Source organism: Pogona vitticeps, chromosome 3 (genome assembly GCF_051106095.1).
Source record: "Pogona vitticeps strain Pit_001003342236 chromosome 3, PviZW2.1, whole genome shotgun sequence".
NCBI lineage: Eukaryota > Metazoa > Chordata > Lepidosauria > Squamata > Agamidae > Pogona > Pogona vitticeps.
Genome location: NC_135785.1, coordinates 188,435,090 through 188,456,075, shown reverse-complemented (window position 1 = coordinate 188,456,075; position 20,986 = coordinate 188,435,090). Strand labels below are relative to the sequence as shown.

The window sequence follows — 20,986 nt, the reverse complement described above, 5'->3', positions numbered from 1 at the left end:
AAGTATTCTGCCCTCAATATTACGATGGATTCAGAACCTATGGTTGTTCTACAACTACAGTAATCTGTATGCTTATTAAATCCCATTAAATTCAGTTTTGATTATTTTAAAATAAGTAAATATATAGTCAGGTTATGCTTTGTGGATTCAGCCATTTGGGAGACTAAGAGAAGGTTAGGTATCTAACTCAGAAGTAATTCTGAATGCTAATAGTTTGGTAGTGCTTCACCTCTTTAGTGCTGTCATTCTGCTTAGATAGAGGGAGCATTCATCACATATATTCCAAAACAATATTCCAACAAACTTCCAGCACAAACTAATAAACAATTATCAAAAGCAATGCAACTTTATTGGTAACTTCTCAATTGTCAGTTGTGTATCTAGAAGAAACGAGTCAGTTCACTTTACCAAAATACTTCAATTTTCCTGCAGGATCTGGAATGATCTGTGTAAGAGAAAAATCACCATCATATTCGAAAGAGCCATTAAAAATACTACTAAACAAAGTGCAATAAGGCTTTTACTGATTCACATCTGCCCCCAAATGTTTTATCTCAACATCTGTATTTAACTGTTATTCTCAACCAACACCACCAAATAGCATCTTCAGGTTTGATCTAAACATATGCTTGAAAGCATGGCTCCACATATACTTCAGCATGTATGTGTATACAGTGGTGCCTCGCTTGACGATAATCCGTTCCAGCAAAATTCCTGTTAAGCGAAATCATCATCAAGCGAAAAAGCCAATTGAAATGCACTGAAAACCGCTCAATGCGTTCCAATGGGGCGAAATACCTCGCCGTCCAACGAAGATCCTCCATAGGGCGGCCATTTTCCGATGCCTGTAATGTGAGGAATCCGTCCTTAACACAGCAGGGAGCCATTTTGAATAGCGGGTGGCCATTTTGAAACCACGATCAGCTGTTTTCTGATTGTCGTTAAGCAAAAAATCAGTTCCTGAAGCAGGGAACCGATCATCGTCAAGCAAAAAAAAAAAGGCCTTTGAAACATTGTTTTGTGATCGCAATAGCAATCGCAAAAACATTGTCGTGAAGCGATTTCGTTGTGGAGCGGGATAATTGTTAAGCGGGGCACCACTGTAGTTGTATATATAGACACAGGCACACACCTGAATGCACTGTTTAGATATATCATAGATTTTACACCATGATAACAACAACAACAACAACAACAACAACAACAACAACAACAATTCCAACTCACAGCCTATATAACTAACAAAATCCAGGAAATGCAATTTTAGAGTTGAGTTTATAAATTAACCCAACAAAATATTCCCTACTGAACTACTGTAGTTTAAGGAAGAATATCAAATCTAGTATGAAACAATTATGCTAACTGTTCACACAGCAATGTAACACACAAGCTTCTTTTTAAAATTAGTTTCTCTTTCCCCCTTCAGTTCCCCCCTTAAGATTTCTAGTAACCGAGAATTTAACACATGCTAGAAATAGGAGAAATAGAAATTAGAACAACATGGATAGAACTATTAATAGATGTCTCTCCTGAGTGAATAAACTAATTAAAACCACACACTAACTTCCTAAGGTTAAAGTATTTGGAAGAAGTAGAGGAAGTTAAGTGCTTTGTCTTTCATGAATATCTCAGGAAAACTATCACTAAACAGATGTTGACAATTATCAGTTCAGGGACAACCCAAACCTTAAATGCAACTATTTCCTACAGGGTAATCAGGTGATTAGCAAAATGTAAATCATAAAATGTCACAAAGTCCCATAGCAAAGTTTAATGTTTTTTTTTTTTTTACAGGGCACATAACTGGGTGCAATTGGCATCTGAATTGCTTGCATGATGCTTCTGGCTTGTAGTGATATTCTCTACATTGTGTAAGACAACCCTCTTTTTCAAATTAGGACAATAATTACTATTTTTCATGTGATAACGTATATAAACACTAACTTACTGTTTCACTGCCTGGTTTCCAGCCAGCTGGGCAAACTGAAAAGGCAATGAAATGAGATGTTAATCTGACAGTCTAAAAAACTGCCCTTCCTATTCTTGTTCTGCAGATTACCCCTACTGTAGCCAAAAATCTATTACAAAGATGAGAAAAATCAGAATATGTTCTGAATTGAAAACAGCAAACAGTATCGAAATACAGATTTAAATTTCATTTGAAAATTTGTATCCATAAGACTTTACAAACTATTTGTTTTTAGTTAAAAGAATCGAAAGTAACATACCCAGCAACATAAGCAGTATAGAATTAGATCCTTTACTAATATAAAGTTATGAGACCACAATAAGGCTGAATTGCACACTTTATAATAAATTAAGTATTAGACATACAAGCTGCTGAGCTGGTATTCTAAATAATTTTAAGGGAGATACAGATGGTTAGCTCATTATAGTTCACCATAAGGCAATGTGTGTTTGTTACCAATGAAAATGCTTCCCTACTTATAATGGCAGAGTTTTATGGCTCAATTCTAGCTGCTATAAAGCTAGGAAATTATTTTGTCTTATTTGTTATTAGCCTCTGCTTTCAGATAGGAATGTACATCTGTACAAAAGATGAAGAAAAGAATTCACTGTAATACTTTCAATTTTATGGCAATTTCTAAATTGAATACAGGGGGAGAAGACACTACAACTTCAGGGCTATCAGATCTTAGAACTGTGAAATTCTAAAGCGAAAATGACAATGAACAAGATTCCACAATTGCAACAACTACTCATTAAATAATGCTCACTTATTACATTATTTAAAAGCAAATATACCTTCTCCATGTTTGTCAGTATACTGGAATGCTTGTACTAGACGAAGAGTTTCATCTACAGATCTACCGACAGGAAGATCATTCATTGTTATCTGTCTCAGAATTTTCTTGTCATCAATAATGAAGAGGCCTCTGGAAGTATATGGGAAAAAATAAAAATAAAATGAACAAGAAAAATAGCTGTGAGGAATAGCAGGAGAGAGGTGCTAGACCCAGAAATGAGCCATCCCCTGCAAGTGAGCCCCTCTAAGGCTGAAGGATTCAAGACAGTCTATACCCTTTTACCCACTGTGTCCCAAATGAAGATGCAGGATATTGAAGGCAGGATATTTGAAGGGAGTCAGAACAGGAAGGTGATAGTGGAAGGAGTTCCACCAATCACAGAGAGCTTTTTGACTACTGAGGAGGAGAGGTAGAGTTCTGGGGAGAGGAGATGAAGGGGAAAGAGCAGGAGAAAAAAAGAAGCTGAAATAGAGCAGAATATCTGAATTGGATGGAGATGATTAGAGTTAGAAGATCCGTGGTTGCATGAAGAGGTGCACGTGAAACTTCCTCTGAAAGAGGTAGAACGTAGGCAGGGTTATCAGCCAATACCCACATGTAAGTCAGAGAGGTAAGGGGGAATCTAGAGTGAAGGGATGTAAATACAAATAGATGGAATTGAACCGTTGGAATGCACAGTATACATGTACCCAAGAAAGAAAGCTCCCTGGAAGGAGGGGCACCCGGAGGTGATTTCTCTCCTGCCGTGAGAAGAAGAATAGGCTTGACACCCCTGCAGTGGGACTATCTGTCCCAGCCACAGCAAACCTCTAAGGAAGCCCACCGATTGGGAAAGATTTGGAGTTTACCCACACTGAGGACTTTGTTTTGGACAAAATGAATTGCATTATGGTTGGATAGATTTGTCCCAAGTTGGGGGGCCCACTGGACCAGCAGAAGTTGTTGTACACTCAAAATCTGTTAAAGTCAAATAAACCATTGTTACAAAATCCTATGACTCCAGTCATGTGTGGTCGATAGCATTCAGCCTTCGGAACAAGGGAAGGAAAGCCCAAGCCCACTCACAATACAGCCAAACAGCCCACAAAACCCAAACCATCCACTCACAATAACTTACTCCATCATATATAAAGACTTATGCCTGCTAACTCCTTTAAGTCTAACTTTAATCTATGCATCATAAACACATACTTGAAGGGCCCACAATTTTTTTCCAAGCAAGATCCTATGATAAGTGATGGCTTATGGAACACTGAGAAAGAGAAGGGAAAGGAAAATAGTTAATATACCTAAGAGCATGTCCTTGGTCCTCTAGATAAACTCCATAATCCTTTGAAATCTGATGTGTCAAATCTGAAAGTAGTGGTATCTTCACTGGTCCAAGTCCTCCTTGTTTTCGTGGTGTATTAATCCTATTGAAATAAAGAACACCAAATACCTCAGCACAAATTGCTTCATATATTTACATATTCGTTTTTACATTTATAATCACCTTCATATTGGATTTATCGATACATTTTTCAAAACACATTTTGTCAGGACTGTGGATTTAATTTTATCAGATCAATACTAAAAAAATAAATAACTGAAGATCAAGATAGCTCCATAAAATTCTCACCACTGGTCTAAATCAGGCTTACCCCTGAGGTTACCCCCTAAAAAACACACACACCAAAAAAACAAAACACATGTGACTTGCAAGCTCACAAATATAGGGAGGGCTAGTTGCTGACTCAACCCAAAATGTTGTACAAGTAATAAATGCTTTACTGACCAATAAATCATATAAACAAAACTCTCAGCCACATTACACCCAGAATGCCATTAAGAAGTCCCCAACTGGATTCCTAGTAATACGCTAAGTTGTATAATTCTGCATATGACCATTATATACTCTCCATCTACTGTATTTTATACACAGTAGTCTACAAATGGGAGTCTCCTGTTATTAAGCTTCTTACCAGTAAATAGGCCCCTTTTGAGTAAAAATCTGTACTTATGGAATAGTTGTGGGCTTTTAACAGCACACATACAGATTTAGCTGGATTGGTTCCTGGATGTTCTAACCACATTTCTACATATAAGATGAAATGGCTTGTTATCAATAACCTGGATTTAAAAAAGAGATGGGAAAACAACATACCATGCTAAATGAGTGAACTGTGAATCTACAGAACAAGCTACTACTTCAGCACCAATTGCTTTGAATTCTTCAATTCTGTCACTAAAGGCAATTATCTCTGTTGGACACACAAATGTGCTAAATTAAAACAAAACAGAAGATTAAATTCTATATTTCACAGAACTAAAAGAACATTTATCATTGTTACTACCACTAATGTACATATAAACTCCTTTCCTGAAAATGTATTTCCTGCAATGTATGAAAAAACAAGATTCTTCCCACTGCAATCTTTACTTTATCTTACATTAATAAACTATATTACATATATAAAATATTAAAATCATTATCAATACTGTATATTCCAACAAGATGGTACAGTTGCAACTGCAGTAGGCCCACTGAATCAGTGGGGATCTGGTGAGTCAAGTCCTCTGTAAATTCTACTAATTCACTGGGTCTACTCAAATTGTGATCTAGTATGTTAAACAACTGGATTTCAGTCAATATATGATAATATCTTTACATTATACTACTATTTTTGTTATTATAAACAAACACCTATGTTTAAACATTTCTAGCAGCTGCAGTCCTTCTGTACTATTCCTGCAATGCTGGATCCAGTACATATGGTACCCCAATGATGCATCTGCTGGTAAAAATACCATAAATATTTACATGGTAACATAAACATTTCGAACATACTACTAGATTCAAAATGAGACTTACAATCTATAAACAACAGTCAAGATCTGTATTTTGTACAACGCAAGACGATTTTATCCTTTCAATTTAGAAGTCTAACTATACTCTTGTTATACTGAGTAAATTGAAATACTTCACATATGATGTAGCAGCCTCTATAAATCTGTGGCATGTTATTTATGTTTGTATATTCAAGGGAACTCTCCAGACACATTAATTTTTTAAAAGAATTAAATTTAGAAGAGAATAAGCAAATATGATGAGGACTTGGCTAAACATGCTTAGCCTGTTAGTGAAAGAAAACAAAAAAAATCATTCATTCACTCATTGCATTTTTATGCCACCTTTCTCGTACTGAAGGGAGTTAACACATCTCACAATATTGTTAAACAAGATTTTTTTTAAAAAATACTTAAACCAAAAAAAGGAGAAAAATCCCAAATATTACAGCAAATGAAAGACTAAGTTTTACTTCAGTGAGAGCTTCTGTGGACTTCCTTAGACACAGAAATGCATGTTCACGACCGATATATTTTCACAGATACCCATGACCAAATGAGGATATAGATAAAAGACAAAATGCAGATAATAGACAAAGTAATAAATGGATTGTGAACACATGAATGAGATTTCAGTCAGCAGGTTCTAGTCAGGGCAACAGCTATTGGCCAAGAGGACCTGACAATCATAGGAAAGCTAGGATCAGAGTTTGTCAAGAGTGGCACCTGTTTTAGACTCCATAAGATATTACAGAAAGTGGGGTTATAATGTATGTAGTGTGCTAAGAAGCCCTGATTTCTGTTGGAACCCTAGAACTTATTTGTGTATTCAATTTCTGTTGAACCTGCACATAACATCTGAGATGTCAATTGCAGATAAGGAAATAGCTGGACTTACAGCATCTTAAAAGTAGACTTTCCCCCCAACTCTTCTGAAACCTTTCTCCACTATGCTCCTTATTAGTAAAGAGCTGAGTTTAGAGGTGGTTACAAGCTCTACAGTTATATGGTGAAGAAAGGGCTGGAAAGAGAGAGAGAGAGCACTTAGCATGTATCCTTGTCAGGAAAGTTGGCCATTTCTTTTCCTTCTAATTTACACATTAATAGTTTATACGGCACATCCTCTGAGTGAAGAGACAACTATTTGTAGGAGATCCTGTTTTGCTCTCAGTATCCTAGGCAGCATGCTCTGTTGGTTTGATATTTGAAGGAATGCTGATGATAAAGATGTTCATATTTTTAAAACTCTGCATGTACATTGCCTCACGCAACAAAGAATGCTTGGCTGAGGTTCTGTAGATCAGTGTAATAAGTCACACTAGAGTTGGGCCATTTTAATCAATGAACCTACAGAGGAAGTGACTTATCAAATCCCTACTAATTCAATAGCCCATTCTAGTGGAACTTAATATGCTAAGTTACAGGATTTCAACCATTATCTTTGCAGTTACATCAACATGAGCACTACTAAAAACAATGTCACAAATGCCAAAATACACTGAACAATTTTAAATGAGCCAAAAATATTTCCAGCTGAATTAAAACAGCAGGCAGCAATCAACATAGAACACAAAATGTGCTCCCAGTACCAATTTTCACTTGACTTCAAGGACTGCAAGAAGGAAAGAAATTCCATGTGCTGATACTAGAGTAGCACAACACTGGATGTCGGCCACAGGAAGGATTAAAAGATTTAGGAAACTACTGCCTTACATGAAGTCAAACCCTTGGTCCATCTGGTCCCAGTACTGCCAACACAGACAGGCAGCTCTCAAGGTTTCAGGCAGAATACCTTCCTACTCATACCAGGAGTTGCAGGGGACTGAACATAGGATCTTCAGCACAGAAAGCAGGCTGATACTTTCTCATATTCAAAAGCAAATGTATATTTCTTCACAAAATTAGAAAATCTTTTGAGACAAAATTTGTGAGAGTTTCACAACTTCCTTTCCTCTTTTAACATTTTCAACATGCAAACAATTAAATCTTTTCCTTTCAATGAGATGTCCCTCATCTAAATAATAAATAGCAGTTGCTACAATCCCTCTGAACAAGAATAAACATTGTGAATTTATGTATGTATTACAACTGCAACTGTTTGCTTACAAGTCAAGAGGATAAAAGAAGAAAACAACATATTTCCCATCATAATCTGTTAGTTTCAGCTCTTTAAACTCTCCATTGATGACCGCTGTTCCTTCCCAATCAGGAGCTGGTTTAGAAACTAAAAATTGAAAGAACACATAAAAGTTTTAAGTATCAAATCTAATCACATGTATTGATGTAAAAAGCAAACATATATTTCCATTCTAGTACATGCAAAACTCCCAAAATATTCACTTGCGCGATTGCTCTTTAGCTCCACATTCTCTGTGTGATATTGGTGTCAGTTTTTGTTTTAAAGGATAAATCCTGGAAGAACTTAAGTGAAAATTTTGCTTAGCTTGGGTCCAAGAAATGAGGGGTTAAGGAAATTACACTGCAGTGCTTATAGTTATACTTCTGAGGTTCTGCACAAAATGCCAAAGCACAATTTGAACAGCAGTTAATAGTGCAATCCTATACACTTGTGTATAGATTTTAATTTTATTCAGTGAAGTGCCTTTAAGTGTACTGTATGTTGTTCTTTTAAACTGATTTCTCAGGATTTTGTAGTAACAAAAAAGTAATCAAATAATAGTTTACAGTGCAAATTAAATTTTTCTGATGCTTTGTGTATTAAAGAAAGGGGTTTCATGAGGAAGACAGAACCCAGGTTATTAAAAATCATGCCCAAATGTTTGAATCATCCTATAAAAGATTAGCTTCTCTTCGTAGTCACTATAAAAATGTGGAACTATTTGGAACTAGTTTCTTTCTAAGATAAGACTTAGAGAAACATCTAGAAATACAACATATTAAATCTTTTTGCTAATACTGTACACTAAGAATGCCTTTCCAAAAATACTTCAAACAAAATGTTTTTTAAAGTACAGTATTTTAGTTTTCTGCACAAATTAATTTGGATGTTTTTATCTCTGCTTTTTAAACCAACCAGCTTCATCTGACGTGTCCTATTCGAAAGCTGTTATCTGTGTTTAGTCACAGGAAAATAAACATCAGGAAAGGAGGTGCGCCTACCTTCGTTATAACCTGCTAAAGGAGTGAAGGAGAATGTTCAAAAAGTCCCTTATGACCCCCTTCCTTTTTGGTTTCATTCGCACTGGCGTGGGCGGCATGAGCAACTCAAGGCACCACGTGAAGGCCGCGTGCGTTAACCGGGCCCAAACACACTTTTGATGGCAATAAAGCTTCCATGGACAAGTGCAGGAAAGCTGACGCCACGATAAACGTGTTTAGGCCAGCACGGTTTCCCTCACTGGAAACAGGGCTGGTTCTGGCCAAGCGCTTTTCTTGCATCCCCAGCAAAGTTCTTTCTTACACTTACACACACATCGACGTTCGCCTTTCCCTTTCCAGCCTTCCCATTCTCCTGGGAAGTTTCTCTCTCCCCCCCCCCACAATAAACGTTTAACGGGGAAAGAGCACAGCTGTGGGAGGGGGCTCTATTGTCACAACTATTTTTATTCTTATCTGATGCTCATGCAGTGACAGCCTCGCGGACAAGCGGCGAGGAAGAGGGCGGAGAAGGGAAAGAGAGCTGGAGGGCTCCTCCTTGCCGCCACGGCTATACTCCTTTTCGGCCCAGAAGGACAACACGAGGCAAGGCAGGTCGCCAGGCAGCCCCCCCCCCCCCATCCCCTTCGCGCCGCCCGTCTCTCCCTTGCCGGTCCCTGGCCTCCTCTTCGCTCTCCCTCAGGGCTCGGCGGGCACCTACTCTTGGTCTTGCTGAGGTGCAACGAGTGGTCTCTGACGGGCACCCTCGATGCCTCGCCCGGATACACTTCGCCCCCCGCGTAGTAATGGCACTTCTCGTCGCCCGCGCCCTGGGCCGCCTCGGCGGTCCCGGCCTCCTCCGTCATGGTCGCCGCCAGCAGGAGCAGCACCAGAAGGGAGACGGTCAACGGTTTGGTGACGGGCGCCAACCGCCGCCGCCGCCTCCCCGCTGCCTGGCATTCTTCGTGCGGCGCGGCGCGCGGCAGCTCCTCTGCCTCCATGGCCAAGCCAGCTGAGCAGCCGCACGTCTCGCTAAGTCCCAGCCAGCGAAGAGCACGTCAGCGCCCGGGCCTGGAAGAGGAGGAGGAGGAGGAAGAGGCCGGCCGGCGGGCGCCCGAGTCGGGGCGCCTCAGGGGGCGGGACGCCACGACCATCGCTTTGTCGACGATACGCACGCGCGCACACCACAGAGGCACCCCCCCCCGCTCGCCCGCCCTATTGTTTTTCACGTCCCCCCACCCCCCACCCCCATCGCTGCAGCAGCGTTGGCTGCAGACCTCCGTGGATGGCGAGGTCGTGGGTGGTTCCCGTTCCTTGCTGGTGGTTGCTCGCCCTTCCGACGCTATTTGCCACACTAATTTCACAATGAGGAGAGAAGCATTGTTTTCTTACTTCCAAGTTAGAAGTCAATTTACTGACAGCTGGGTCTGTGACCGTATAATATAAGAAGTACAGTAAACGGTTTCCAGACAGCAGGAAGGCCTGAAGCGTTGGTGCTGAAGGGTGTGAAGAAATGCAGTGCCTTCGCAAAAGTCAAAAACACAGATGCCATGGTAATCCGGTTTGCCTCTGCTCACAGCCTTTAATAGTAGACAAGCAGAGAAATACAGTACAATATTGTAACAAAAATACTTCCCCTGATTTTTTGTGAGTGATACTCCACAGCTTGAGGTGCTGAAGGAGTTTTAGTGTCTGAGGGAAGCTGAGAGCATTACAGTACAGTATTGGAATTTAAACTGCCAGCAGGGTCAACGAAGACAGAATACTCAAAAATTGAGACAGGAGATTAAGATCTGCCCATCATCTTCCAGAATTAATGGTCACATCAGCAGAACAGAATTATTAGTATAAATCAGGGGTCTCAAACTCAATTTACCTGGGGGCTGCTGGAGGCAGAAGAGTCTTGGTGAGGCTGGGCCACATCAGATTTTCCACATTTGCTGACTGTGGCAAATGGCTTTTGGCACTGTGACATACAGGCCAGGAACCACACCTGCCCATCACAATAGAACACTGATGTGAGAACCAATGACAGTACAGGAAGGCAGAACCAAGGAAATAAAAGGGGACAGAAAGACAGCATGCTACCGTTCTCCACATAAGAAGCGTGCCCTCTTTAGACACAGGTTGGGGACAATGGAGGGATGCTGCAGGAAGACAAGGCACCCAGGTTCCGTGAAGTGGGTGGCAGTAAACCGCCAGAGTTTAAATGCCCACAGATTCACACACACATACACCCCTAGCAGCTGCATGCACCCCTTCTGCAAGGCTGGCCACATCAGCAGAGTAATCTCTCCCCCATACCCAAAAGCTAATTGGGCTTCCTGGGGCTTCTTAACTCCCACTCTGGCAAGATGCTGTGGTCTTGCCCACTGTGGCTCAGGGGACCAGGGGGGAGGGGGAGCTCATGCGAGAAGGCTGTACTCTTGGCAGCACCCCCTCCCGCGGCACGTCTGGGCAGGGAGCGGAGGAGCGCCAGGCGGGGGAAGGAGAAGCGCAGAAAGGATGAGGCAACAGCAGCCCCAGCAGCCTCACCAGGTGACCCGCAAAGAGCAGGGGGAGAGAGAGAGAGACCTAAAAGCAGAAGCCCCAGTGGTGCCAAACCCCTGAGGGAGAAGACTGCTGGGCAGGGAGAGGGCTCCCCTTCTGGATGCATGGGCGCTTCGGGGGGGGGGCAGGTAGGACCCAGCCCCTATGAGACGAGGAGGAAGCCCTGTGCTTGCCAAGTAGGTGCTACTGCCACTGCTCCCGCTCCTTAAACTTTCATATTAAGGCGGGGGCCACATCCCATGGGCCGCAATTGGCTCCCGAGCCACGAGTTTGAGACCCTTGGTATAAATGATGATGGAGGCATGAAGTTACCAAAGTCCAGTACTGTGGGCAGTGAACCTTGCAGAAGGTAACACTGGCAGAGGATCTTTCATAGATAATGACAGTGATATACTTAACTTTTGTTAGGACTGTGTGGAAGAAGGCAACAAAAAACCCACTTCTGATTATCTCTGGTGAGATAATCCAAAGCTATCAGGGAAATCTTTAATAACAAACATTTCAACACATTCTATCAGAGTTATCTTTATTATAAAAAAATTCTGTGGGCTTTTCACCTTGGGGCATAAATCATAGCTCTGAGCATAAACTCCATCATTCCAAAAAACACTTTCTTATATAGCTCTAAAACTGCAAAACAATAAAATTTTAACTTCCTCTTTTACTAATTATTGCTGACATCTGTTCTTCCTATGTTCTGGAACATTGTGTTTTTTTGCCTTCTGACCAAAATCTGCTTTTTAAATAAACTGAGCACAACTAATTACAAGCAAAGTAAATAATCAGTATAGAAATTTTACCAAGGTGTGCTTCTATCAAGGCATAACTCAATCAATAATCAACACACCTTAATTCCTTTCTCAATTCCCCCATTTTAACATTAAAATATTCATACGTCAAATCTGTTATATTCATGTTGCTCAGGAATCATCCTCTTGGCTCACAATCTACAATCCAGTTCAAGATATTTTCTCCCAAGGTATAATTAATTCTCTTTTTCCTTAAAGCCTTTTAAACCCAAACATAAAGTTATTGTCACAAAATGAAATGAGAGAGTGATGGAAGATTAAATTCTTAGGTCTAAAGAGGAAGAGAAAGGTCTAGTATGAATAGTGCTGTTGCTAATAAAGGAATTGGAGTAAAGCTGAAAGAAGTCTAGTTGCTGATGTGTACAGAAATAAAAGTACAGTATGTGCAATACAGCATTACATGTGAGAAGTATGGATCAAAACAAGCTCAGGGTTATAAAACAGGCAATGGAATGTTTATAGTAATTAACACAAGTAAACTAGTGTAGAACAGAAAATTGGCCATCAGATATTATGTATTTTATTCTGGAAATGACAATAGGATGATTAGAAATGGGCACAATGCTGCTGCTCATGTGGCCAGCTAGGGAATACTGTTTAATTAAAATGCTGGCTAAACAGAAAGGTCTTTGCCTGGCGCCGAAAAGCCAAGAGTGTTGGAGCCAGGCGGATCTCTATAGGGAGGGCATTCCAAAGTTGGGGGGCAACAGCCGAGAAGGCCCTATTTCGACATGCCATCCCCCTCACCTCTTTCAGGGATGGCACCTTCAGAAGGGCCTCCTGGCCTGATCTTAGAGGATGGGCAGGCTCATATGGAAGAAGGCGGTCCTTTAGGTAACCAGATTCTAAGCCGTTTAGGGCTTTATATGTCAAAGTAAGCACTTTGAATTGGGCCCGAGCAGCAACCGGCAGCCAGTGCAAATTTTTCAGAACCGGCGTGATATGAGTCCATGCGGTGGCACCACTTACCAGCTGCGCAGCCTGGTTCTGTGCCAGTTTCAGTTGTCAGACCGTCTTCAAAGGCTGCCCCATGTATAGCGCATTGCAGTAGTCCAGTCTGGTTGTTACCAGTGTATGTGTGACTGCTGCCAGGCTCCACTCATCCAGGTAAGGGCGAAGTTGATATATTCTCCGCAGCTGTAAGAAGGCACCCCTGGACACCGAGTTCACCTGGGCTTCCAAGGTCAGACTGGGGTCAAGGAGCACCCCCAAGCTGCGGACCCTTAGGGCGAGTGTAATCCCGTCTAAGGCAGGGAAATGGCCCTTTAATCTATCTGGCGGGGCACCTACCAGCAGCACTTCTGACTTGTCTGGATTGAGCCTCAGTTTATTGACCCTCATCCAGACCATTATTAAGTCCAGGCACGAGTTCAGAACGGTGACTGCCACACCTGGATTGGTAGAGAATGAGAGGTAGAGCCGGGTGTTGTCAGCATATTGCTGACTCCTCAGCCCAAACCTCCTAACGACCTCCCCCAGCAGTTTCATGTAGATATTGAACAGCATTGGGGACAGTATAGATCCCTGAGGAACCCTATGATGCAACTGCCATGGATCAGAGCTACTGTCCCCCAGCACCACCTTCTGGACTTGATCAGCCAGGTAGGAGCGGAACCACTGTAAAACAGTGCCTCCGATTCCCATCCCAGCCAGTCTGTCCAGAAGGACACCATTGGCGATGGTGTCGAAAGCCGCTGAGAGGTCCAGGAGAATCAACAGGGATGCATTGTCCCTGTCTTTCTCCCGGCAAAGGTCGTCAAACAGGGTGACCAAGGCAGTTTCCGTCCCATAACCCGGCCTGAAGGCTCTGCGGGCAGGGAGAGGGCGCCTAGGTGCAATCGTGTCAACTGCCCGGGCCATCTCCTTGTACCACAAGGCGACCTGGGCTTCGACAGGAGCATTGACCATATCAGCTGGAAACTCCCCTAGAGCATTCAGGAATCCTTCAGGATCCATAAGTCTCCGGGGGTGGATCATTTTAATTGATCCCCCACCCCTGCAGAGGGTAGTAGTGACAGAGAGTCTAAATTTTACCAGGAAATGGTCCGACCATGACAACAGAGTCAAAGATAAATCCACCACATCTGGACCACCATTGTCTCGTCCCGTTGAGAATACTAGGTCAAGTGTATGGCCTTTCTCATGAGTCGGGCCGATGACATGTTGAGACAGCCCCATGGTTGTCATGGCGGCCATGAAGTCCTGAGCTGCCCCTGATAAAGTGGCCTCGGCATGGAGGTTGAGGTCTCCCAGTACCAAAAGCCTGGGGGTCCTCACCAACAGATCCGAGATCACCTCCGTCAGCTCAGGTAGGGAGACTGTTAGTAAGCAGCAGGGTGGGCGGTACACCAACAGAATCCCTAATCTGTCTCGCAAGCCCAACACACAATACAGGCCCTCTAGAGTCTAGACCATTTCCCAAGGGGACAGGGAGTCTGGAAAAGTGGGAGGAATCCTTGTAGACTATTGCCACACCTCCTCTCCACCCACCCTGGTGTTGGACCAAGTACCCAGGGGGACATAACTGAGATAGAGGAACTCCTTCTCCTTCTCCCACCCAGGTCTCAGTAATGCATGCCAGGTCGGCCCCCTCATCCAAAATTAAGTCATGGATGAGGGCAGTCTTGTTTTTTGCCGACCTTGCATTTACCAACAGTAACATGTGGCCCGGAGGGTGGCTGATATGGTCACCTGGTACCGTTTGGCTGGGAGTAGAGCTAGAAAAGGGGAAAGGTGTAAGGTATCTAACCTCCTTTCTCCAAATGGGCATGCCTTACTCCCACCGCCATATCTTCCCCTGCTGTATATTGTTTCTATTGGTTGCCCCAGAGGCCCCTCAAACCCCCCTGTTTCCCAGCTTGTTCCCCAGCCAGTTCCCTCAGGGAATCTGGCAGCCGGCGGGAGCCCAGCCATAGTCCCACCATCTCTCACTCAGTGCGCTGTAGAAGGCAGATGTTGTTTGGCTCCCCTGAGCACAGGAATGGTGGTCTGGTAGGGCCCTTGAAGCAGCTCCGACTAAAAGCCTTCTTTTCCCCTTGAGCCAGGTGGCTGATATTGGGAGGGGGGAGGCAGCCAGAGGCAACAGGGCCCAGTCCTGCAGAGCAGAGGGAGACTTATATCTGACAGTTAACCCTCTAGGCACTTATTGGCTGACATTAGACACAATCTGATTGGCTACATATGTTCTCTTTTGCAAATAATACAGCTCATTTGTTGTTATATACACAAACCCTAGTAAAACACATTTAACAATTATATATGTATGTACGTGTGTGTGTGCGCGTGTGTGTGCATGTGCCTTTGTGTGTTTACACACATACATATGCACATATAAATATACACACATACATACATATATACAGACATACTGGGTTGTATGATATTTACATATATTTATTTTATTTATTTATTTATTTTATTTCTATCCCGCCTGTCTGGTCATACTAGACCACTCTAGGTGGCTTACAATCGGAGCAACAATAAAATTATTAAAAACATTACAAATAGACAGAAATAGAAATCAAAGAATATAAAAGAAAAATTGTCAGGGATTATCTGTTGGGAAAGCCTGCCTATACATCAGTGTTTTCAATTGTTTCTTAAAAATGCCCAGCGAGGGAGCCGCGCGAATCTCAGGAGGTAAGTTGTTCCAGCGGCGAGGAGCCACCGCTGAGAAGGCCCGATTTCTGGTCTTTTCCTTCCGGGCCTCTCTCGGCGTCAGGCTCCTCAGCCTCACCTCCTGGCTCGCACGGGTGACACGGGTAGATCTAGGTGGGAGAAGGCGTTCCACCAAATATTGAGGTCCTAAACCGTTTAGGGCTTTGTAAGTAAGCATCAACACTTTGAAGTCGATGCGGAATCGGATGGGCAGCCAATGCAATGCGGCCAGAGTGGGCGAGATATGTTGGTATCTTCTCACTCCACTGAGTAATCTGGCCGCAGCATTCTGCACCACCTGTAGTTTCCGCAGCAGCCTCAGAGGTAGCCCCACGTAGAGCGCATTGCAGTGGTCTAATCTTGAGATTACAAGCGCATGTACCAAAGTGTTGAGAGCCCCCACATCAAGGTAGGGTCGCAGCTGGGCTATCCGCCGAAGATGGAAAAATGCGGTGCGGACCACGGACGCCACCTGGGTTTCCATAGTGAGCGCCGGGTCCAGATGAATCCCCAAGCTGCGAACCCCATCCCTGGCAGGCAGGGTCACTCCCCCAAAAATGAGGGAGTTTCCCAAATCCCCAACTGTGGGAGCGCCCACCCTCAGTACCTCCGTCTTGTCTGGGATTCAGCCTCAGCCCATTTCCTGCATCCATTCCCGAACGGTCTCCAGGCAGCGCTGAAGGGACAGAACGGCATCTCCTGTATTTGGAGAAAAGGAGATGTAGAGCTGTGTGTCATCCGCATATTGATGGCACAGGGCTCCACACCCCCTGATGACCCCCCCAGCGGCCTCATATAGATGTTAAACAGCATTGGGGAGATGATCGACCCCTGTGGAACCCCACAATTGAGGGTCCACGGGGCCGAGACATTCTCCCCAAGCTGTACTCTCTGGGGACGGTCCTCCAAGAAGGAACGGAGCCAGGCAAATGCCTGGCCACCTATTCCCAACTCGGTGAGCCTCCCCAGGAGGATACCGTGGTCAATGGTATCGAAGGCCGCTGAGATATCGAGGAGGACCAGCAGAGACAATTTGCCCCTGTCGGCCTCCCTCAACAGGTCATCACACAAGGCGACCAATGCCGTCTCTGTTCCATGGCGCGGCCTGAAGCCCGACTGGAATGGATCCAGGGCATCTGTTTCATCCAGGAACGCCTGAAGCTGATCGGCCACCACCCTCTCGACTACCTTGCTTAAGAAACATTGGTGATGGGCCTATAATTGCCAATTTCGTCCGCCGCCAAACTAGGTTTCTTTCTTATGGGCCTAATGAGTGTATCCTTGAGGGCAGAGGGATTAATAGAAAGCCTCACTTTCCTACTTATAAATGATTTATGGCCCTCTTCCTCCACAATAGATTATTTGTGGCTTGAACTGTGAGCCCTGGGTAAAAGTTCAACCCCCTAAGGTGAAATATCCAGGGGAAGGGGGCATGGGCTGTGCGCTTAGAGCTTGTGAGATTACGATGGACCTATAGACTGAGGCTTTAGATCTCCAGGGTCCCTGTGGCCTCACAACAGCTCCTGGATTAGCTCCTTGGAGCTATGGGTCCACTCACAGCCATGCAGCTCAATAGAAAGAGGTTTGATGACCTCGTCCTGAGTCATGTTACTTGTCTGGACACCTACTGGGTCCAATGGAGGAGCAGAGGGCTTTTGAGGGCCCAGAAACAGGAGAGAAGATGGAGGATCCAAGCACCCTACAGATAATTGAGAGGCTTTCCTAGCCTCCTAGCACAGTCTCAAGTGGTAGAAAAGCCCCAGCTAAAATCTAGAAAGTGCCTGTATCCCCAAAGAAATCCTGTGGATTTTTCCAAGGCCCTTAGCTTTCAATATCCAGGCTGACACACAGAAAAAGATGGCAAATATTTGGCAATTAAACCAATAAAGGTCCTTAGAATGCTTTATCTTTGTGTCACTATTCATGTGTGAAAGACAGAAATGACAGGGTTTTTAATTAGATTTTAAAAAAATCAGGTGATGATAATGTAGGAAGATAATTTACTGTTGCATTTCAACCTCTTGAATTTTTGTGTCACTTAAGAACACAGGTTTTCTCTCTGGAGCTAACATTTGGTCATCTATCCATCATCAGTTTTAGAGGCCATCATCTATCTATTCTGCCACACTTTATGCATTCAGAAATGGCTCCTTTCATATTTTAATCTCATCTTCAGTGAGAAGAAGTGAGAGGAATCCTTGTCAGTTTTATAGGCAGATTTCCCCTGCAACTATTCTCTTTTTATTTTCTAGTGAAACTGACATGGATAGGGAAAGCCGTCTCTGTTTCATTTATGTTGCAAAACCTTCATATGCCTTTGATATCTCTTTGCTGCCACCACTGCTGTTAATAAAAATAATATAATGTAATATAACATAACATAGGTCAATTTCTACTAGGGCTCTGCTGAACAGAAAGTCCCACCAATGAATGGATGCAGGATAACGCTGTTTACACAAGCATTACCATTGTGCAAACTTCAGTGTGAAGAAAACTTGCCCACCATTGTAGAATGGCAAGGCCTTCCACCTGCAGTATGATCCAGCAACACTATGCTGGTGAAATTTTCTATTCAATGAAAGCTCAATAGAATAGTGGCCAAAGACACAATCTTAATTCTTCCTCTTTTTTTTTTGCTACACAAAACCCGTTCAGGGAAAGATAGAATAGTTGCACATTTCTTTTCATTTTGTAGCTTGGGAGAAGCTCCCTGTTCTATGGTCAGAAGCCAATTAGACTTGTTCTTGAGTCTGCTCTGGCGGTGGGATGGAACTGCATCTTTCATGTCGTGCAAGGAATCTAGTTTAGGAGTACAGGGTGGTTTGCAGGACATTATACTTCCTGCCTCCAACATGTTGCTACTGCTCTCTAGCCCTAAGCATTCCCAAGCATTTCTGCCTGAGGTGGCTGCCTCACTTCGCTTAATGGCAGGACCAGTTCTTGTGTCATTTCATTGGCAATGCCAGGAGCCGTCCATCTGGGAACGCTCATAGTGGTAACAGTAAGATTTTTAATTTTCTTAGCTATTGTTCTACATGAAACATAGAGTAATTGGACAAATTTTGTTAAGGCAGATCAGAAACCTGAATAAGAGAAACTATATAAGCAAAAATAATTTACCTTTGTGAATGTCTATGGGCAAGAGTGATCTAGATGAGCCTCTCAGTTCCAGTTTAGAAACTAACAGTATGTTTGTCTTCCAGTGATGGAATTTCCTCAGAGATGCATGGCTGGCCTATCGGACTTGCAGATTAAGCCCATGACAACCAAGACACTCCAAAGCAAGCTAATTTTCAAGATGTACGGGTGCAAAAGTATCATGTAAGGACAGATGTATTTTAAATACTAAGATCTAAGCAGTTAATCTAGTCTGATCATTTGGAACTGTTTGCAGAAACATATTGACATCTTACATTGAAATAAAAGGGGAGAGCTGTGTGGCCATTACAAAATAGAAATGCAAGAATAGGCGATACTTTCATAAACATTTATATAGACGTGTTGTTACCCAGATACTATTACTTACATTTCAATAGGTGGCACTGTTCTCTTACTTTTATACTGTTTTCAGATACCTCTTGAGAAAAGTCCTAAGCTAAAAGTCCTAAGCTAAGATCACAACCACCAAACTGGACTGCTGCAGTGAACTCTGTGTGGGGCTCTGTTAGAAGATCTGGGAATTATAATTGATTTGGAATACAGCTGCTTTTGATAGGGATGTGTTACCTAGGATCATGTGGATCCACTGCTGTTAAATCTGCTTTGGCTCTTGATGTATTTCTTAGCCCATTAAGAAGTGCTGGTAGTTTTTGTTAAACCTTAAATGGTTTGAGACAAGGACACTGAAGGACTGTGTGCTCTGCCAACTTGTGAAGATCTTCTGTTCAGTTTCTTGCTTCAATCTCAGGTAAAGTGGATTTTGTGAGTGAGAACATAAGAAGAGCCCTACTGGATCAGGCCAAGGGTCCATCTAGTCCAGCTTCCTGTATCTCACAGTGGCTCCACCAGATGCCTTTGGGAGCACATGAGACAATTAGATACCTGACTCCTGATACCCCTTCCCTGCTTCTGGCATTTTGAATGTATAAGCCTGGAGATTATACATTCCCATCATAGCTTGTAACCTGCGATGGACTTTTCCTCCAGGAATCTGTCCAATCCCCTTTTAAGGCATCTAGGCCAGATGCCATAGCCACATCCTGTGGCAAGGAATTCCACAGACTTACAACATGCTGGATAAATAAATATTTTCTTTTGTCTGTTCTTACTCTCCCCCTATTGGTTTGTTTAGTACCTTCCATTTTTCAGCAAGTTAATTAGATCACCTCATCACTGCCTTGATATACTAGTTTAGCGCTAGATCACCTTTGCATGGACCGAAAAAGCTAACATTTCATATGAAATAGAAACATGAGACATATATTCTTCATGCTAATTAGAGAAATGTGGAATATAAACATTAATCACAGTTAAATTTAAATAAATCACTATTGTAATAAGACATTTCCTGGTTCTTACTGAGAAGCTATTTTTAATGTTTCAGGGAATGAAGGTTACAGCTGCTCATAGAAATTGATGGAAAATCCACTGTAAGCAGGATTGAGTTTACTATACCAAATCTACACCCTCAGCAGCAAGCAAAACAGAAATAATTCTTATTTAGTGTGAAACATCACATTACGAAAGCAACCCTGCTGATGCCAATCCCAGAGCAAATGAGGCTCACTGTGTCCATATACCAAATTGGAAAGGGTTCTGACTGGGAGAGAGTGACTTATCACTGCCCTGCACTAAAGAGCACAAGTCTTTGAGTCACTTACAAAAAGCTTGAGATGTTTTTTGTGGCTTTTATCCAATTTTCTTCAGGCTGAGAGAGTAGAATGCAGGAGTCCTGTACTATAGTGGTCTGCTATATCCCAATTGCATGTTGGAGGGTTGTGCCGAGAGTGGGTTGCTTACAGAAACCTTGAAATAAATTCTGCTAATGTGGTTAGACGGAAGTGGAGCTGAAACTCACTTCTAGGGGTTGGGAAAGCCCCTTCCAGACCTCTTCAGTTTAATCAAAAGCAAATGTACTTTTATTTCCCCCCTCAAAGATATACTGCAATATTTGCATTCTGTATTCTTCCACTTGGCTCTATAACACCTGTCCTATAACGGTTTGAGAAGAATAGGGTGGACTGTATGAGGTGGAAAGAGGGCAGCATGTGGGACATGATCTAGGAAGAAAAGAGATATAATTGCTTAAGTTCTTGTGTAATGGAAAGAAGTAAAGATGGT

General features: G+C 42.9%; 1 protein-coding gene across 1 annotated transcript; it reads right to left on the bottom strand.

The window, feature by feature from the left end:
- Window positions 1-322: 322 nt before the first annotated feature.
- Window positions 323-9,798, bottom strand: PRDX4 (peroxiredoxin 4). The gene is made up of 7 exons (XM_020789176.3): window positions 9,412-9,798; window positions 7,701-7,818; window positions 4,912-5,028; window positions 4,058-4,180; window positions 2,767-2,897; window positions 1,949-1,983; window positions 323-445 (listed from the first exon to the last, which is right to left on the bottom strand). Exons 1-7 carry the CDS (start codon window positions 9,689-9,691, stop codon window positions 395-397), a joined length of 855 nt encoding a protein of 284 aa, XP_020644835.2. The 5' UTR covers window positions 9,692-9,798; the 3' UTR covers window positions 323-394.
- Between the last annotated feature and the right edge of the window lie 11,188 nt (window positions 9,799-20,986).

Coding starts and splice junctions, on each gene's coding strand:
- PRDX4 (XM_020789176.3), bottom strand. CDS start 9,691: ATGGAGGCAGAGGAGCTGCCGCGCGCCGCGCCGCACGAAGAATGCCAG. Junction 5,029..7,700: donor TTCTTTTATCCTCTTGACTT/GTAAGCAAACAG, acceptor GTTTTAATTTAG/CACATTTGTGTGTCCAACAG. Junction 2,898..4,057: donor GACCAAGGACATGCTCTTAG/GTATATTAACTA, acceptor ATATACTTCCAG/AGGCCTCTTCATTATTGATG.